The sequence below is a fragment of the Hemicordylus capensis genome, chromosome 4 (genome assembly GCF_027244095.1).
Source record: "Hemicordylus capensis ecotype Gifberg chromosome 4, rHemCap1.1.pri, whole genome shotgun sequence".
NCBI lineage: Eukaryota > Metazoa > Chordata > Lepidosauria > Squamata > Cordylidae > Hemicordylus > Hemicordylus capensis.
The window spans coordinates 5,214,650-5,234,796 of NC_069660.1; the positions used below are offsets into that span (position 1 = coordinate 5,214,650).

The window sequence follows — 20,147 nt, forward strand, 5'->3', positions numbered from 1 at the left end:
CCCATACCAAAGAAAGGAGACTTAACAGATTGCACAAACCATCACACAATATCCTTAATTTCACATTCTAGCAAAATACTGCTCAGGATCTTCCAACGCAGATTAGAGCCCTACGTGGAAAGGGGAATGCCGGATGTTCAAGCTGATTTCAGAAAAGGTCGAGGAACAAGAGACATCATTGCTGATGCATGCTGGATAATTGAGAAAGCCAAATAATACCAGAAAGAAGTCAATATGTGCTTTATTGACTACAGAAAAGCCTTCAATTGCGCCGACCATATCAAGTTGTGGAATATCTTTAGGAAAATGGGCATCCCAGAACATCTCATAGAAACCTATACACAGGACAGGAAGCCACAGTCCAGATGGAAAGGAACATGGTGAAACAGACTGGTTCCAGATCAGCAAAGAAGTACACTTTCTCCTTATTTATTCAACTTATATGCTGGACATATACTGAGAGAAGCTTGATTAGAAGAAGATAAGCATGGTTTTAATGACTGGAGGAAGAAACATCAATAACCTGAGCTATGCTAACGACACCACTCTGATAGCTGAGAAATGGGATGATTTGCAAGCTCTAGTAATGAAAGTCAAGGAGCACAGTGAAAAAATGGGACTACGGCTAAACATAAAGAAGACTAAACAACGGGTACAGCAACCAGCGTCAGAATTGATAATGAAAATACTGAAGAGGGGAATAGTTTTTTAGGATCGACCATCAACAGTAAATGGTCCAGCAGTCAAGAAATACGCCGCAGACCAGCTCTTGGTAGGGCTGCAATGAAGGCCTTGGAAAGGACATTTAGATGCTGTGTTTGTCTCTGCACCCCCCTGCCCTTAAGCCTTTCCATTCTACACCTTTACAGTCATACCGAAAACAAACAAAAACTCAGTAGAGGGGGGTTGGTGGTTTTTGCTGGTTTTTGTATGACCGCAAAGGTGTAAGGGCAAAAAAGGTGTAAGCTGTAGTCCAACAACATCTGGAGACCCGAGTTTGACAGCCCCTGCCTTAAAGACTTTGTTTGAGATTCACTTGAGAGACTGAATGATCAGACCAGCAAGGTGGGATGGGATGTTTTCTGCTGCTCTTTACTCCAGCAAAAATGTTTCAATTTCTAGAAAATGTGGTGTTTTATACAATGAATTGGAAACAAAATGAATGGATAGAACACCAGTCAAGTTGAATCATTTCAGTGTTGTGAACATTTATTTGAATATATCCCAATGAATGGCAGATTAGAGACTTCCTAGGCACAGAAGTCATCCTTAAAATTAACAGCTTGGTGTCTACATGGTCCTCCTGGCCTGCCCCCCTAAAAAATATGAACACCAGGCTACTGAACGGGCATGTATTAATACATTGCAAGTATTCCAATACAAAGAGTTTCCATGAAAAACTGCAAATTTGTTTGAATGCAGCTTTAAGGTTATATTTAACAAGTTTTCTTGAAGGGTGCAGTGATACTGCTGTAACTCAGTGGAAGTGCATGTACTTTGCAGGCTCAGACCCCGGCAGCCTCGCCAAAGAGGGCTGGGAAAGACCCTGCTCTGTCTGGGAGTGCCATTTCCAACCAGCCCAGACAACAGGTGGTGAGATAATGGTCTGACTCCATATAAGGCGGCTTCATGTACAGTATGGTCATTTGATTAAAAATAACCCCCATTCAAATACATTTAGCAATGGGGGGCGGTTACTGTTGGGATTCAGGTTCCAATCAACCTGGAGCACGGGAAATGTTTCAATTCAAAACTTTCCTGAAAACCACATAAATGTGTTGGACATGGATTACAACCCTCCTTTTCCTCTCTGGCAAAAGTCTTTCCTCCTCTGCTCAGGCACCTGTGATTCATCAGCTTACCTTGAGGAGAGTGCCTGGAATGTTATGACGCTCCTGAAGATTATATGGCCCCGTCCATCATTTAGGTCAACTGTTTAAACCATGAACACACCCACTATCAATTTTCTGGAGTCCATTATTTTTGAGGATTTAATCTGGCAACATTCACTTCTACTGCCTCATGACCCTCTCCTCTTACCTTCTCACATTGCCAAAGTTATCCTTGGCTTAGCAAAGAAAGAGGAACAGGACCTGTTCTCCACCATGCATGCAAACTGGAGCAGCAGGGAGGTTCCCAGATAGTTGCCAGCAAATCCTCCCCAAACACAGCGCCTGCTCAGAATTCACACCTCTGTGTGCTGCAGGGGCCATCCTTTGGTATACACAGGCAAGGAATGTAGAGAGTGATCAAAGGGTTGATGATTGTACCTCTATCAGCTCCCTGCTCCTTTCTGGTGGACTCAGTCACTTGAATACACCCCCTCTTCCCTTTGTGGCAAAATCTAGAACTGCTCCAATACACTGAATGGTGTCGGCTGGAACTAGTTTGGACTGGTTCTCATTTAGGGAAATAGTTAGGCATCGGAGATGTACAGTACGACAGCTTTCCAGATTCATTAGAGGTAGAAGATTGTTCCGTTGGAGGCCTCTCCCTCCAATGCGAGGCCCTCTCTTCTCTCCCTAGCACCCTGCAGGAGACAAGTAGCCAGGCTGTCATCAACAGCCTACACCCACTGGACTAAACAGCACAGGCAACAGAAAAAGTGACACACCTCATGTGAACAGGTGGTGGTAACTCTGGTTCCCTTTGAGGGAATAGCTGACCATGCACCAAATGTATGATTTGGAGACTGGTAAATGCATCAGGAGGGGCAAGGAGCCCAAGAGAGGAAGGTGAATATGGTTAAGGAGACTACTGTTGCATCCCATGTGCGAGAAGCCACATTCTAAAGATCCCAGGCCCCCAATGGAGGAACAGAAAGATTTCTAGAGTGCTGACAGTGCTGCCACCTTCCAAGGGGTCTCAAACTTGGGTCCCCAGCTGTTGTTGGACTTTAACTCCCACAATCCTTTTGGGCTTTTGGCTATTGTGGCTACGGATTATGTGAGCTTTGTCCAAAAACATCTGGGGAGCCACATTTGAGAACATCTAGGGCTCCACTAACTTTGATCTACTTACTAAAATCATCTCCTACAATAGAGGTTCCTTGACATGCCTCCTGGGCTTTTTAGGGGTGGGAGGGAGAATGCTCTGGAGATATAAAGTAAGTTTCTAGTATTTCCATACATTCATCCCAATGTGTACTAGGATTGGACATAACCTGAGCGGTTAAATACACTGACACTGGAGGTGCCACTGGTGGCTAAGTGAGTTTATCTTCAATACGGAATAGGCTCCCCAGTAAGATCCACCTAGCTTCACCACTTTGCTCTTTTAGATACCAGGTAAAAACCTTTTTGTTCACGCAGGGCTTTTAAGTTCAGGTTTTCAGATTTGATCTGATTTTTAACTAATTTTAAAAGGAGTTTTTAATCTGTTTTGCTTTGTTTTTTCTTTTCACCATTTGTTATGATTTAATGTGTTATGTTTTTATTGTATGTTTCAATCCTCTATTGTCAGCTGCCCAAAGAACAATTTGTTACGGGGCAGCTAAAATAATAAGGAACTTTATTATCATCATCAGAGTCTTTGCTGTCAACATGAGCTTCCACACAAGGTACTGATCTCTTAAAGACAGGCAGAGCTGCTTTTTCTTTGGTTTGCTAGGTGCCCCATCAGCATGGTGGGGTCATTTCCTTGGCACCGAGCCTCCAGTCACCTCTCTGCCCAACAGCTTCAGTGTCATCAGTTGATGCTCTGCCTGATTTCAAAAGGACTTACAGCTTTGAGCATCACCTGCAACACCCCTTAATGCTGTAGGAGCAACTCTAAGGCTTTCTTGCAAAACAGAAGAGGCAGAACTGCCATTGATGTTGAAGGCCAAGCTGGCTTTCAACCCTGAGGGAGCAGATACTGATTGAGTCTGCAAAGCTAAATCATATCAAGCAGCTCTGAGCCATAACTCTCAATTCTGTTTTGAAAAATGCAGACAGATTTTACAGCTATTAATCTTATCTTCTCCCACACACAATAGGCAAGGCTTGTGCCCAAAGGAATTTTAGCCCAACAGGATTTACACTTTGCATGTGTCTTGCCCATAAAAGACACCTAGTACAAAGCTCTCCATCTGAGCCACAACCTAAAGAGAAGTTAATAACAGAAGTTCTCACTTTCCTCCACAGACTCAGAGAAGCTTTCCAAACAAGAGGAGCTCTCTCCAGTGTTCCTAGCACGGTGGTCAGAAAATAACTGGGAGGTACCAACACTCCAACTGCCCTTCACAATAGCCACACGAGGGCAACATCACAGCACCACGAGGAGCTGAAGAAGTGTCCTGAAGGGTCAGCTGTACCCCTCCCATTCGTGTGACTGCACAGAGGGCCACAAGAGATATTCCCACTACAGAAGGACCTTGGAGGCCTTCCCCAGCCAGACAATACTAAGCTACGCAGACCACAGGGCACACATGCACCCCCAGCAGCAGAGGGGCTTGAGAGCAAGCGTGAGTGGTGTGGGAGGCAGAGAGTGCACTGCCTCGCCGCCACCACCCCCACCACCCACCTAGGCTCTCAAGGCCCTCTGCTGGGAATGAGGGTGTCTATGTGCCCTGTGCCTTCAGCTGGGTCATGCATACCTCCACTACCAGAAAGCTCTCAGCCCCGAAGGAGGCAGAGGGATTCGGGGAGGGGGGGAGGGATGGCGAGATGCAGCCACAGCAGCCGGTGGAATTAATTAATCTTGGTCTGCCAGAGCTTAAGTTAATTTCAATTAATTGCATTTAAATGAATTTCATTTTGATTAATTCGTTAACCAACATGCTAATTTTAAGGCCTAAAAATTGACCTTGCCCCCCACACACCACCTCGGGGTTGGTTTTGGCCCACCAGGGCATTTGAACTGTGCACCCCTGGACTAGGGTGCCCTCAATACACAGTTGACATCTACCGTGAATATCTGATTGAAGGACAGGATATAAATTAATGCCTCCCCAAACCCAATCAGCTGTCCCTGCTCTCAAGAGAAACTGAGTGCCCAGCTCTGCTTGCCGGGTTGCTCTGCTTGGGATCCCCGAGGAGGTGGGCAGTTGCTGCTTGTCTACCTACTGCCCAGCTTCACTTCTGGCACATTCACCCCACATTTCTGTCACATCCCAACTGAATCCGGCAACCCCAAGGAAAGAGACGCAGCGCCAGCCCTCGGCCCTTTAATATCTGTTTTTTTGTGTTTTTTTTTTTTTCCTTTTAATATGAGAAGAAGCAAATCCACAATACAAAATTTAAAAATCAGCTCTCGGTGGCCCCCTGCTCCCCATTTTCTCCACCCCATTGAGACAACCAATAAGAGAAGGGGAGCGGGTGTCCACGGCATCTGGGGAGCAGGGACCACTTGGCCCCATCCCTTCGCAGGGGAACGGGAGGAGCTTCCCAAAGGCAGAGGGGAAAAGGTCAGTGGTGCCCCTGCCTCTCCCCCCGCCCCGGCTCTTCAGACAGACGCATACATACACACACGCACACACGGCCGTTACACAATCCGTTTGCCTTTTTAAAAAACAAAAATCACTTGCGATGGCGGGGGGGGGGGGGGTTGTATAGCAGACAGAGCCCAGCCCGGCTGAGCAGCTCAAAGTCACTTCTCCTTCTTCCCCGGCTCTGTCTTCCCTTCTTTGGCATCATCCGGCAGCACCTCTTTGGCGGCAGCGTTCTCCTCGTAGCTGGGGGCGAGAAAAGACGGGGATGGAAGGTGAAGCCAGCACAGCGGAACACAGACTCCAGCCGAAGGACCCTTCCCAGCAGAAATCGGATCCGGTTAGAAGCTTTGCTCTGCCCTGGACAGGCAGAGAGGCGCAGTGGGGTGTGTGTGCTGCACTCGTATCCTGCTAGCCCAGAAGTCTGGACTGGATGAGGAATTCGGCATCGCAACAGTTCTAGTGGTCAACCCCTCTCAGCTGGCACCAACACAGGCCATCATTGCTAGCCCTTAAAGCCACAAGTGTGCGCAGAGTGTTGGGGCAATTCCTGGGGAGGTGGGGCTGGTGAGCTGAACAGGACTCTGAGCCTGGAAGGGGCAAGCCCAGTTCCTGCCTCTCGCCCTCAGCAGCCCACAAAGCCAGGCAAGCGCAGTCTGCTCGACTGACACCATCCCAGAACTCTGCTCCTCTTGGTGCACTGAGTTCCTTGGCACAGATGTCGACTCCTCCAGAAGAGGGAAGGGAAGCTGGAGCGGAGCGGCACACAGCCCAATCAATCCCATGCTAGGGATCCTTAGGAAGGGGATTGAAGATAAAACTGCTAATATTAATATTATAATGCAAAAACTATGGTGCGACCACACTTGGGAGTACTGCGAACAATTCTGGTCACCACAACTGCAGGAGGATATTGTAGAACTGGAAAAGGTGCAGAAGAGGGCAACCAAGATGATCAGGGGCCTAGAGCACCTTCCTTATCAGGCAAGGCTACAACTCCTGGGGCTTTTTAGTTTAGAAAAAAGACGACTGCGGGGAGACATGATAGAGGTCTATAAAATCATGCATGGTGTGGGGAGAGAGAAATTCTTCTCCCTCTCACATAACACTAGAACCAGGGGTCATCCCATGAAACTGATTGCCAGGAAATTTAGTTTATTTTTCACATTTATAGCCCACTCTTCCTCCAAGGAGCCCAGAGCAGGGAACATGGTCATGTTTGTCCTCACGATAACCCACATGATAATGTGAGGTAGGTTAGGAAATTTAGGACCAACAAATGGGAGGTATTTTTTCCACACAACGTATCATCAACTTGTGGAATTCTCTGCCACAAGATGTGGTGACAGCCAACAACCTGGATGGCTTTAAGAGAGGTTTGGAACACTTCATGGAGGACAGGTCTATTAACTGCTACTAGCTGGAGGGCTATAGGCCGCCTCCAGCTTCAGAGGCAGGATGCCTCCGAGTACCAGTTGCAGGGGAGTAACAGCAGGAGGGAGGGCATGCCCCCTTCAGCTCCTGCCTGTAGGCTTCCAGCGGCATCTGTTGGGCCACTGTGTGAAACAGGATGCTGGACTAGATGGGCCTCCTTGGGCCTGATCCGGCAGGGCTGTTCTTATATAACACATGTCAAGGTATGATGGGTTGAAAGGCATCAACATGAAAGGGCAAGCTGGTCTTGTGGTAGCCAGCATGACTTGTCCCCTTAGCTAAGCAGGGTCCACCCTGGTTGCATTTGAATGGGAGACTAGAAGTGTGAGCACTGCAAGATATTCCCCTCAGGGGATGAAGCTGCTCTGGGAAGAGCATCTAGATTCCAAGTTCCCACCCTCCCTGGCAGCATCTCTAGATAGGGCTGAGAGAGATTCCTGCCTGCAACCTTAGAGAAGCCGCTGCCAGTCTGTAAAGACAATACTGAGCTAGACAGACCAAGGGTCTGACTCAGTATATGGCAGCTGCCTATGACCTTGCCCTGGGCTTCTCTTGCAGAAAGACACTTGGCAGATGTGTAGCAGAAAGTGGCAAATGCCCCATCACAAAGCAGGCGATTCCCCTGAAAAGGAGGTGGCAGTGCTGCTGCTTTCTAGGCAGTGTAGTGCTCATGGCCGGGCACAGGACACCAATTCCACAGAACAACAGAGTGGGGGCTTGAGCAGGGAGCAGAGCCGGACTTGTGGCAGCAAACATGAACTGCAGGGAAATGCAAACTGATTTGGGTACAGATTGATTTGTACCCAAATCTAGCCGATTTGGGTGATTTGGAGACAAAACAAATCACCCCTGTGGTACATTGGCTAGATTCGGGTACAAATCGAATTGCGCCTGATTTGACTTGAGATGCAGATCCCTCCTATTAATTCCCCCAGATTCCCAACTTTCATTAAAAAAAAAGCAAAAAAAAGCTAAGCTCTAGCCCTTGTAGAAGTGGCGTTATGGAGCAAAATGTGTGGTCATTTTTCAAGTGTTTTGGATTCTTTGGTGTATAACAACTTTCCCTCAATGAATCCCTATGAGGATTCATTACACATCTTCATTTCTTCTATTCATTTTGACTGTCTTCGACAGTGCCAACTGGTACTACTCAGTTTATGTTCTAGGATTCCCCCCCCCCAAGTGTTTAGGCTTTTTGGTATCTAATAACCTTTCCTCATAATGAATCCCTATGAGGATACATTACATACCAGAGAGTCTAAACACCTCAAAAATTCCTAAAATATAAACTGAGTACCAGTGGCTTGCAGGGTAGTTGGAACATGGGATGCCACTAATTCCCAACCCCCACCTGCAAAGCAGTGGGGTCAAAATGAACAGAAAAAATGAAGGTGTGTAATGAAGACACAGAATGATCTAAACACTTCAAAAATACCTAAAAAATAAACTGAGTATCCCAGTTTGTGTGTGTGGAGGATGTAGTTGACACATGGCAGTTGACAGTTGGCACTGTCCAATGATAGTCAAAATGAACAGAAGTTATGAAGGTGTGCAATGAATCCTCATAGGGATTCATTATGAGGAAAGGTTATTATACACCAAAGAATCCAAACACCTGAAAAATAATGACTGAACATTTTGCTCTATAACTCCACTTCTACAAGGGCTAGAACTTAGCTTTGAAAGAAAGAAAGAAAGAAAGAAAGAAAGAAAGAAAGAAAGAAAGAAAGAAAGAAAGAAAGAAAGAGGGGGATGTTTTAGGGTTTAGATATGGCAACTTCGAATACCCATTGTTTCCTATGGCAGAAATGTTCAAAATCAGTAAAAAATAAAAAATAAAAATCAACCAAGTGTCCCACTGCCTTGAAAATTGGGTGGTAGGTGGCACCCATGAGGATCTACCCACCACCCAAATTTGGTGCCCCTAGGACCTTGTTAGGTTGTCTGAATCCGAATCGAATCAAAGCAAATACAAATCGAATGTGGGGTGATTTGTTTTGGGCACAAAACAAATTTTAAAAATCGATTTGTGCACATTCCTACTGAACTGCCCCCTTTGCTAAGCAGGGTCCACCCTGATTTTCATTTCAATGGCACTCTATTTGCAAGCACTGCGAGATATTCCTCTTAAGGGATAGGGCCACTCCGGGAAGAGCATCTGCACGCAGAAGGTTCCCAGTTCCCTCCCTGGCAGCATCTCAGGGCTGGGACAGACACCTGCCTGAAGCCCTGGAGAAGCCACTGCCAGTCTGGGCAGAGAGTACTAAGCTAGATGGACCAAGGGTGTGACTCAGTAAAAGGCAGCTGCCTATGTTAGACAAGGGAGGGGAGACGCCTCTCCAAGCCTTTTGCATGTGCCAGAGGCTGGGGGTGTGGGAGAAGAGGCATGGGCCGGGGCAACCTTGAACGGCAGGCTAGTAAGCCAAGAGCGGGAGGTTCAGCTGCTGGCTGCTTGCAGGAAGGCCACTCAAGACCACAGTGCCCCCCTGCCTCGGGCCCTACAGAGGGCAAGTGCCTCCGGAGTGGAGCGCTCCACCAAGCCCCATGCACCCCAGCCTCCCAACGCTGCTCTGCCCCAGACTTTGGCATGGCAAGCATCTATCCCAAGCAGCCTCAAAATGGAGCACATCCACACTCTGAATACTGACCAGGAGCCCACACAAGAAGGGGAGAAACATGAAACAGGAGGAAGAGGACCGGCGAGCGCGAGAGGTACCCCTTGACGTAGGAGGCGGGAGATGTGAAGATTCCACGGCATCCAAGGGCTGGGACGGGCCAAAGCATCACTGAGCAGAACTCGCTGCCTTGAGGAATTCCCCACAAGCCCCGGGAGACCCTGCAGCGCGGCTGCACTCATGGCCATCACGCGCTGCTGGTTGTTACTCCGCACACTGATCTCTCAACCCTCCAGATAAACACCTCCGATTCTTGAACCAGGCTTAAGCAGAGTCGATTGGGGACCTTCAGCCATTGAGGCTGGGGATGATGGGCGTTGTAGTCCAACAGATCTGGGGACTCAAGGTGGGGATCCCCCAATTTAGATCCCGAGCCAGAAGGTCCCCCCATACAAGCCTCACTTTGGCCACAAACTCCTCAAGCCCCACCCCCAAAGAGGGGTGTAATTCAGGACTGCATTACAAGGGGGCTGTAAGTTAATATGGTTACAAGGTCAGGATCATGGGTTTTTTTTGGGGGGGGAAGCGCTCTATAAATGGCTAAGTGTCAGGATATCCAAGAGGCTTGAGTTGCCTGTCGTTGAACCCCCTAGAAACCTGGGAGCCAAGGAAGGGGGTGGGAAGGGGGGGTCAGCCTTTCTCGCCCCCCTGGATGGCACACACCCACTCTTGCCTCATCATTGGGCCTCTCCCCAAATCCTTCCCAACACGATGGCAGCCTTGATGGCCAGAACTGCATGCAGTGGGCCGGAGGGGCCGAGAAGTGCGTCTGCACAAGCACAAGGAAGTGAGCGGAAGCTGTGCAAGAGCCCAAGCCTGCTGCGGCACGGCAGGCCTCCCAGTGGACTGCAGCTGGGGCAGCTCAGGGCAAGAGCAGCAGCAGCAGCAGGAGGAGGGTGGGGGGGGGGAACGGGGAGGGAGGGAGGCCAGGAGCCCAAGAGGGTCCAGCGCAGAGGGCAGGCGAGTCTCCCTCCCTTCTGTGCAGGAGTCTCCCTCCCTTCTGCTCGCAGGACAGAGGGCGCATCCGTGGCAGCGCTCAGTCAGATCAGCCACTGGGGGACTGTCCTCCCAGCCTGGCGTCCTCCTCTCTGTAGCACCAGGACCTCTGAGGTTTCCAGCCAAGGCTGGCCTTCGCTCTGCTACCAGGAACCAACCTGGGGTCCTCACACATGGGCCCCCAGAGGATGCTGGACTACAACTCCCACCACCCCTTTGGCCACCACAGCAGGGGATGATGGGAGCTGTAGTGCCACGACATCTGTGGGGACACTCCTAAGAACCCCCGGCACAGATGCAAGCCGCATGCTGGGCTCTGGATGTGGCAGGGGTCCATTTCTCGGCAGGAGGCGGCTCCTGGGGGAGAAGCTCTGGCTCCCTTGCCGCCCTCTGTGACTACTGGTTGCCAGCTCAACGGACCAAGCCCCCCGCCCCCAGGGTGCTGACGTCTGCGGCCGAGATCTCCCCCTACCTGGCCAGTGACAGGGAGGCAGGCCAGGCCTTGCCTGGGAGAGCTACATGGCGCTGGGGCTTTGCTGCCGGCGTCTGTGGGAACAGGACAGGGTCTGCTGCATGGAGTCAGCAAGGCTGGAGGGCGAGCCGGAGATGTTAGGGAAATGGGTCAGCCGCGGGGTGTGGGGCAAGATTTCGGCAGAAGATTCGTAGCTGCAGGAGAGACAGACAGGGCAGAGAGGAGAGAGAAAGGCTTAGCAAGGGTGGCGCCAGGCCTGCTGTAAGGAGGAGGAGGAGGAGAGGGGTGGAGAACCCAGGAGGCAGAGTGGCCAGGCCAGGCCAGGCGTGAAGACAAGACGCTCTGCAGCTGCCCGCCTGGGCTTGCAGAGAAAGCTGGGCAGGAGGAGGACGAGATGCGCGCCGAGGAGAGCTGCGGAGCAGAGGAGCTCGTCCCCAAGTGGCTGCTGTCTGGCTGCGCAGGCTTGGCCAGGCCAGGCCTCACTGGCAGCAGCCGTGGCTTCCTTCCCTGCAGGCCTCTTCCCCAGTGGGGACTCTGGTGGAGGGATGGGGGAGAAAGGCTCTGGCTGGCCAGGCCAGCAGGCCGGCTTCACTTCTGCCCTGGAGTGGCGGAGGAGAGGCACGGCAGCCAGAACCCACGAGAGCCCCAAGTCCCTCCGCTGGGGCAGCCCCACTTCCCGTCCCTGTGGCCGGAGCCGGCAGGAAGTGGCCCGACGCTGGGGGCCCCCGCAGTGGCCCTGAAGGTTCCTCAGCCCTCCTCCCACCCCCATCTCCCCCTCGCTTGCTGCAGCTGTGCTCCAAGGTGCCAGGGCTCGGGGTGAAGGTCGGGGGCCCGAGAGGCCCGAGGCTGGCTGCTCGGCATGCCACACCCGGCTGTCAGCACTCCCAGGAACCGGCGGCGCATCAAAGCAGGCTGGGAAGGAGCCGGGGGATGCTGCGCGACACCTGCCGGCATTCCTGAGGTGGGGGGCTTCCGCTCAGCAAGGCCAAGGGGCTTTTATCTGGCTCCTTTTCCTGCCCCCCTCCAAATACCGCTGCACTTTCAAGGGGCCACCCCCCCTCCAGCACTCAAGCCTGCAGGGACAGGCATGTGGCCCCAGCGCTTCCCTTAGCCAAGCAAAGAGGCTCCCTTTCACCACCAGCCGTGGAGAGAGACTCTTCCCCCCACACACACACCCACCCCGCCTGGCCTCCGAGCCAGAGCAGCAAGGCCACCGGTCCTCCTCTGGGTGTCGCCAGCCCATCTTCTGGGGAGGGACACGGACACCCCCCGAGATGCCCCAGCAGAGAAGCAGGAGGCTCCTGCAGCGCTTACAAGGGGAGCGCTGAGAAGAGCCAGGGAGGGAGGGAGCCGGCCTGCCAGCCAGCCAAGAGCCAAGGCCAGCGAGGAGGACCCACCACCCAGGTATCCGAGGAGGGCCATGCAAGCCCGGCACCTGCCTTTGGGTGAGGCAGGGAGCCCTCATTCCCTGCCACAGGAGAGAGAGTCCAGACTGCCACAGCCCAGGAGAAGCAGCCGCCCTCAGAGCCCACTCTTCAGACAGGCGATGGCGTGCCCTGTCCTGAGCTGCAGAGGCCAGTCCAACCCGGGGAAGTCCAGCCCAGGAGGCCTTCTTGCCACCAAATATGCTGCCCCAGGCCTGCAAGCCTTTGCCCACTCCAGCAGGGGGAGAGGCCGGCTGCAAAGAGCCTCCTCTTCACATGCTCAGAGGCTCTCCTCTCTCATCCCAGGCAGCCTCTAAAGACAGATTCCTGGGCCAAACCCTGGATCCCACAAAGCACCCCCCAGACCTCTGGAAGCCCAGCTTAGAGCCCCCGCCCCTCGTACTGCTGGCAGTGGAGTGCAGGACCCCACAGCTGGAGCACTGCTTCACCACAGAAGCTGTCCTTGAGACCCGCCCCATATGCCCCCCCCCACGGCGCAACCTGCCCTCCCCAAGGGCCTTGGACCCACCACCGCAGAGCCACCTCTCGCCTTGGCGGCGACGTCTTCCCCATTTGTGCCCCGGAAGTGGCGCAAGTGCAGGCAACCAGACACAGGGGCTGGCTTCACCTCCGGGCCTCGTGAGCTGGGACACAAGAGGCAGCACAACACCACAGAGGGGCTGGGAGGAAGTCCTGGCCAACACAACCAGCCCCACAGGTTCTCCCCCCCAGCAGAGCCCAATGCCTGCTCTCTAGGCTTCAGACCACTCAAGCTGGACCACGCTGGATATCTGGCCACCCACTGAGACTTCCTGAAGCACAGTGGGATGGGAAGGCTCATGTCAGGAAGGAGAAGTGGGGCCCCGAGAGCCAGGGAAGCCTCCCTCCTAGGCCCCTTCCTGCTGGAGCTCAGCATTTTTTGAGACGCTCACGGGGGGGTGGGGGGGAGAGAAGAAGAGGAGAGAAAGGTTCAATGGCGCCAGGTTCCAGAGCTCTGGCAGCATTCCAGCATGCCTCAAGGCAACCAGGACGTGCCTCTGCTCAGGGTCAGAAGAAGATGCAGGGGAGCTGGCCGTGTGGGGCCACAACACGTGTCAATCACTGCCCCTGAAGGACCCCAGGGAACCCAGAACACTTGCAGGAATAAATAACTGGTCCACCCAGCCCTGATCACCACAAAGGCTTCAGAGTCAAAAGTGCTTTGATGGGCTGGCACTGACGCTTGTAGCCTGAGCCGGGCACTCACTGGGGGAAGTCAGAAAATGCCCCCACCCCAGCAACAGCCCTGTGGGAGGCCTACATTGCTCTGAAGAACCCCCACTCAGGAGGGATGCCAGACTTCCCAGCCCTCCTGCATCAGTCCAGGCAAGGTCACCCCCGCCGCCTGGATTGGCAACTCCAGTTCAAGCGCCTGAGCTCACCTGAACATCTCCGTCACTTCTCCCTTAACCAGAGCCACCAGGAGAGGGAAACCGATGCAGGCCGGGACCAGGTACAACAGAGCTGGCTGTGAGAGGGGAATCAAGGGGACAGGTTAACCATGTGGCACTTCTGAGGCCCATCGCTAGCGTTAGATCGTTACCCACATTTATTCCACCGTATTCCTGCAGGCTTAATGCCAGCACTAACAAGCCTATGAGTGCATTTAATATACCACATTTTAAAGGGAAGCACAAGTCCTTGGCTGACCAGGGGGATTACAAGGGAAGGTTGGGGGTCTTAGGGCCAAGCTAGATACTACACTAGACCCTTCATTAGTGCCAGTGGACTCAACTCTGGGAACAGCACAATCTGGATCAGAATTGGGGCAAAGGATAAAAAGCTCCTGCCTCCCTGGCCTATTCCAAACAGACCCTTTGGTCCACAGCTGCTATTTCTAGAAGAAAAGCTGAGCCCACTGGTACTAAGGAAGGCTTAGCGTAATGCCTAGCTGGGTCTTTAGGGATGTAGGGCCCAGGATGTCCAGAGCAGACCAAAATTCTGAGCTGTGCCTCAAGCGCTATAAGAAGCCAGAGGTGACGCCAGGATTAGTCCCCCCCACACCAGCAGGCAGGCTGCTACATGCTGCCCGGTAGTGCACGGCCGTTCACTGCAGCACACAACTCCCCCACTAGTCTGACCGCCGCCTCCAGGACCAGATAAGCCGCCCTTCTTAAAATAATGTGAATAATAATGAACTCGGAGGAGACAGAGTCAAAGCCAAGCACTGGGGAAGACCAGAATCCAGCCAGCACCAAAGAACTCTGCACCTGCCCATCTCAAGTCTGTGCTCAGTAATGGATGGTTTGCATGAGCTACACAGATCATCATTGGCAAGGCCTTTCTTAGCAGGACACAAACGGCCCTGGTCCCCTTCTTGGGCCATTAAAAGCTAGAAGGCAACAGTGGTCCCTCTAATTTCTCACCTCTGTGCGGAATGAGTTTTGTTCCGGGCGGCAGTATCAAGGCACTGTGTGCGCACATATGCATTCAGAGTGGGGCCTTCCTGATTCAACCTAAGTGGGATCTAAAATTAACTGAGTGGACATCAGAAAGCTTGTGAGTGTGCACACGCCTTAGAGGGAACAGTGGAAGGTGGCCCTCCATGCACACGTGGCTAAGAGAGTGGCAGGGGGTAGGGGAGACTCCATGAACGAATACACCAGGCTAGTGAGCAGCCCATGCAATGAGGAAGGGGATGTGCCTATTGGGGTGTCTGCAGGAGATGTCCCGGCCCCATTCGAGCACATTTCTTTATCACATGGGGGTGGCCATTTGGAGAGTGGTAAAGGGAGGAGATAGGAGGGGGTCAGGACGTCCACAGAAGACATCCAGGTGGGCCTGCCACAAAGGTGCCATGGGCATCCACAGGTGGGCACGGCCTTTTCTAACTGCGTGGGCTGGTAAGGGGTTGTCCGAACTAGCTCGCCACCCTGCATTTCCAGCTGGTCTGTCAGACTGCTTCTGAGTGGGTTCCAGGCCAGTCGGAGCACCAGCAACGCCAGCAAACCAACCTTGTCAGCTGCTGTGCAGGGCTCTTCGTAATGCAGCACCTTTGGGAATCTCTCCCCCTTTTGATTTCCTCTCTCTCTCCATTCTCTCAAGTCTTGTCCTCCGCAATGATCAGGCTGGCACACTTACAAGACCAGTGAGAGACAGGAGCAAGGAAACAGCAGTGCGGCCAAGCAGATCTGCGAGGGGGTGAGGAGGGGAGGCCCCAGCCTCAGCGCTGCCCCCAGCACACGGCCTCTCCATCTGCAACACGAAGGACTTCCAGCAGAGGCAGCAGGACAGACAGAACGCCACGTGCTACGCAAGCGGACACATGGCACAGGTCGCTCACCTGGGCATGTTTGAAGATGTGCATGATGAAGATGGTGAGGCCCAGCCCCAAAATATAAGCCACGAAACTGGTGTAGAAGTACGTGTGCGTGTTCTTCTTGAGGCTGTGAGAGAGATGAAGCAGGGGTGGGTGGGGTGTCACAGCACCTTAGAGGCCAGCAGCAGACTCCGTTGCTTAGGAGAAGAGCCAGCAGGTGAACAAGCACCGGAAGCACCAGCAGGTACCCAGGGCCTGAGGAACCCCGTTGGGCTGGGCCTGTGTGGCACCTCCCTGCCACCCCCACATGACAGAGAGGTATTCCCCCAAAGCCCTCTGAACAGAAAGCCCAGTGGTTTTGTATGACAAATACCTTCCACCCATCCCACTGTGGAGGCTTACCTGATGTCAAAGCGTAACAGCAGAGCAATGAAGATACCTGGTGTGGGGCCAGAAAAAGAGGCTACAGTTAGGACAAGAGGGAGAAGACAGTTCTTGCCTCAGTGCTGGTCCAGGCTTCCCCATGTCAAGGGACTGACAGGGCCACCGCACCCTCTTTGGGCTGAAGGTAGTCTCTGGGCTACTCAGAGGAATCTTGGGCATTTATGCTCCAATATTAGACTGAAGACACGGGGGGGGTGACATCAGCAGAGGCGAGGGGCTGGCAACAAGGAGCAGGAAAGTGTCAGCAGAGGCACAGGCAAGGTCTGGGGCAATCCAGGAAATGTGAAGTTTCTGGGTCAAGGAGAGAAGACTTTGAGGGAGATGAAGACAGGCTGTTCCAGAAGCAGGGAGAGGCAGGGAGGAAGACATTTTTTCTCCCACTGACACAGACGGAGCTGAGGCAGAGTGTACAAGACAGGCAAGAGAGATGAAGACAGGCAGGAGAGAGATTTCTGACTTCCTGGGACTTGGGCCAGGATCCCCTCTGGCCCCTCCCTCAGCTTCCACTCTTGAGCTCTACAGGAAAGAGGGGAAGCAGCCACTTCCCACCTTGCAGCCAGGAAGAGCCAGGTACCCGCTGAAGGGCTGTTGCGTGGGCATGCCTATTCCTCATCCCCTTACCTGGAATGACAACGTCCCCCAGACCCAGCATGGCAAAGTTGTCTGCCTCCAAGCCTTTCTCCAGCAAATCTTGGGGGAAAACCACTAGAAAGAGGAGAAGGGAAAGAGGTTTAAGGTTTGTTGTTTGCAATGTGACAAAGTGCATTTCATGCAGGCTCACCTATATGAGCACTTGAGCCATCAACAGGTTACAAAGAAAACACCCCCCACACCCCCACTCCCAACCATTCCGTGGTAAAGAGACCAGCCAGGTGAACAACATCTCTCATTCAACCAATCCTGGCAGCAGATCCAACAGGCACTTCTTCAGCCCAGCCTCTCTCACTCAGTCTGAAGTGGGGGGTGGGGGTTGTGCTCCCCCCCCGCCAGGCTAGGAGAGGGGAACAGAGACAGAGGCCGACATACTGAGCAGCACCTGTGCATTTAGTTCAACACAGACACTGCAGCACCTTCCTAATGTCTGCTGCAGAAACACACACACTCTGAATTTGTGTACAGGAGTGGTGCAATCGCACAGCCCTAAATGGCTGTGTGTCTGCACAACTCCCTTACACAATTTCAGTGTCTGCACAAGTATATGCTTCTGCAGCAGCCGTTAGGTCTATAAAATCATGCATGGTGTGGAGAAAGTGGATAGAAATTCTTCTCCCTCTCCCATAACACTAGAACCAGGGTTCATTCCATGAAATTGATTGCCAGGAAATCTAGGACCTGCAAATGGAGGTACTTTTTCACATAACACATCAGCTTGTGGAATTCTCTGCCACAAGATATGGTGAGAGCCCACAACCTGGATGGCTTTAAGAGGGGTTTGGATCACTTCATGGAGGAGAGGTCTATCAACGGCTACTAGTCGGAGGGCTATAGGCCACCTCCAGACTCAAAGGCAGGATGCCTCTGAGAACCAGTTGCAGGGGAGTAGCAGCAGGAGAGAGGGCCTGCCCTGCACTCCTGCCTGTGGGCTTCCCAGCGGCATCTGGTGGGCCACTGTGAGAAACAGGACGCTGGACTAATGGGTCTCCTTGGGCCTGATCCAGCAGGGCTGTTCTGATGTCTGCTGGAGGGCATGGCAGAACCTCGGGGATTTTGACCTAAAGGCCCTGTTCTCTGCTGCAAATGTTCTGAGCCGAGGCTCTTGCACAATAAGCCCCACCATCACTTGCCACAATGGGAGTTTTGTGGTCCTGCAGCACCCGAGGCTGGGAAACTCTGCCCTAGGGAATTGCTTGACAATCGTGGCTCTGGTGTTCCGGGCTGGGCCATTGGCCTCATCACTTCTGCAGGGGACCCTCCTGTCCTACCACCATCCTTGGGCCGTGTCCAGGGGACGACTAGAACCCATGTGGTGAAATGGCCAGGAAGTGCATTTGGGGCAGACTTTAGGAGGCGTTTCCCAAGCAAAAGGGCTCTTGGACCGTGGAAGAGCCTGCCTGATGAAGCAGTGGCCTATCCTTCCCTGGAGGTTTTCAAACAGAGGATGGGCGGCCATCTGTCAGGGCGACTGGAGCCATCTCCTGTGCTGAACAAGGGCTGGCCTAGAAGGCCTCCAGGGTTCCGTCCCACTCCAACAGCCTATTCCGAGAGAGCAGCCAGGGTGGCCAGGGCGGGCTCACAGGCACCGGTTGCAAGCAGAAGCACAGAAGAGAGCAGTTGAGGGGGAGCGTTAGTTTGTTCCTCAGCTGGACTAGCACGGCCTTAGGGGAAAGGGTCCCAGCTTCTGAGGGAGGAGAACTGGTCTGGTGGCAGCAAGCAGGACTTGTCCCCTTAGCTAATCAGGGTCTGCCCTGGTTGCATATCAATGGGAGACTTGATGTGTGAGCACTGCAAGAGATTCCCCTCAGGGGATGGAGCCGCTCTGGGAAGAGCAGAAGGTTCCAAGCTCCCACCCTCCCTGGCAGCATCTCCAAGATAGGGTTGAGAGAGACTCCTGCCTGCAACCTGGGAGAAGCCGCTGCCAGTCTGTGAAGACAATACTGAGCTAGATAGACCAATGGCCTGACTCTGTATATGGCAGCTCCCTATGTTCTGCTGCTGTGATGGGCATTAACCAGCCACCCATCGTGCCTACTACAGCCAAGACATCCAAACCAGCAGGGCCCTTACTCACATTTGATGGGTGCCTCAAATGACTTTGCGACAGTCACCATCACATTGGTCCCAAAGACCTAGGAAAGAGGAGAGTACAGCCGACAGTCACTGGCCCTGCAGGCACCCGAGTGTAGCCAGGCCATGGAGGCCCAGCCTTCCTTGAGAGGACAGGCGGCAACACCTGCCCCTGCAGAGCTGGTTCTTCCTCAGCATCATTTCCACATGTTCACCTGGCCTTTCTTCCATCTTGAACTCCTTGCAGAACACCCTGTCCAAGCACTCAGCAAGAGCCAGACCTGCTCACCAAGGCTGCTCCATCAGGAGCAGACAGACAGGTGGGTCTTTCCGAGGTCAGCGATTCAAGTCTCCAAGGGAAAGGGGAGAAAGAGGGTCTTGCCCATACGGGGGCACATCTTCCTCTCCAGCAACCTGTGAGGTAGGCCTCTGCCAGGACTAAGATCTGAAAGCCCCCACGAGTGGCTGGAAATGTGGTTCGACCCACAGCTGCACAGGACTTGGGAAAGTCAGAATGCAGCAGGGAAGAACAAAGAAAGAGTCCTGAGGGGGTAGGGTTTTGAGGGGAGGGGGAACCCTGGTTTTTTGCAGGAAAAACAAGGCAAAGCTAGGACTTAGTCCTCTCCTCCCCACAAAACACTAGGGCTAACTGAGCAAAGAGGCACCTTTTAAAAGTGGTGATGCTCTTTACTGAGCAGGGGGAGAGCAGCTGGCCTTCTCCAACCCCAGCACAGCATCCCTCCAGTGGCTGTTGCTGGTGTCTATCTTATGTTTCTTATAAGATTGTGAGCCCTTTGGGAATAGGGAACCATTTTATTTATTCATATCTATGTAACCCACTTTGGGAACTTTTGTTGAAAAGAGGTGTATAAATATTCGGAGAAGGGCTGTTCTCATGAATATTATTTGAGTGGGATGCTTCTCTTACCCCGGCTTGGGAATGGCCATGCCACGGGATTTAATCGTGTGTTAGATAAAAGGCTATGAGGTGGGGAGGCAGCTTGTCTGACGAGCCCCAGCTGGGCCGGATGCACCCCCCCCCCCGCCATCCAGATTCTGTCCTCAGCTTTGGAATGAGGCAGAAGGAAAAAACTGTGCTACCCAGCTGGGGCTTGACAGATGAGCCGCCTCCCTGCCTCTCACCTCATCTCCCAAAGAATTACATATATGGAGAGTGTGGACAGCTCCCAAACTAGGGCAGGAGAAACTCCCTGTCCAAATGATAACTGTGAGGACAGCCCTACTGTCCGGAAGGAACTATGAGAAAGAGGGG

At 52.8% G+C, this 20,147-nt stretch overlaps 1 protein-coding gene across 4 annotated transcripts in view; it reads right to left on the reverse strand.

Moving 5' to 3' along the window:
• Window positions 1–1,183: 1,183 nt before the first annotated feature.
• Window positions 1,184–20,147, reverse strand: part of HM13 (histocompatibility minor 13) — a 32,570-nt gene continuing 13,606 nt past the window's right edge. For 2 of the 4 annotated variants that reach the window (XM_053247694.1, XM_053247696.1), the window contains exons 7-13: window positions 18,879–18,936; window positions 16,772–16,855; window positions 16,109–16,145; window positions 15,731–15,833; window positions 13,830–13,915; window positions 10,985–11,178; window positions 5,131–5,653 (exon numbers count right to left, since the gene is read on the reverse strand). In XM_053247694.1, the coding sequence (XP_053103669.1) occupies window positions 11,028–11,178; window positions 13,830–13,915; window positions 15,731–15,833; window positions 16,109–16,145; window positions 16,772–16,855; window positions 18,879–18,936 (519 nt within the window). In that variant the 3' untranslated portion in view covers window positions 5,131–5,653; window positions 10,985–11,027. Of the gene's footprint in view, window positions 5,654–10,984; window positions 11,179–13,829; window positions 13,916–15,730; window positions 15,834–16,108; window positions 16,146–16,771; window positions 16,856–18,878; window positions 18,937–20,147 lie in introns of all 4 variants that reach the window. The other 2 variants (XM_053247693.1, XM_053247695.1) reach the window with 2 other exon arrangements.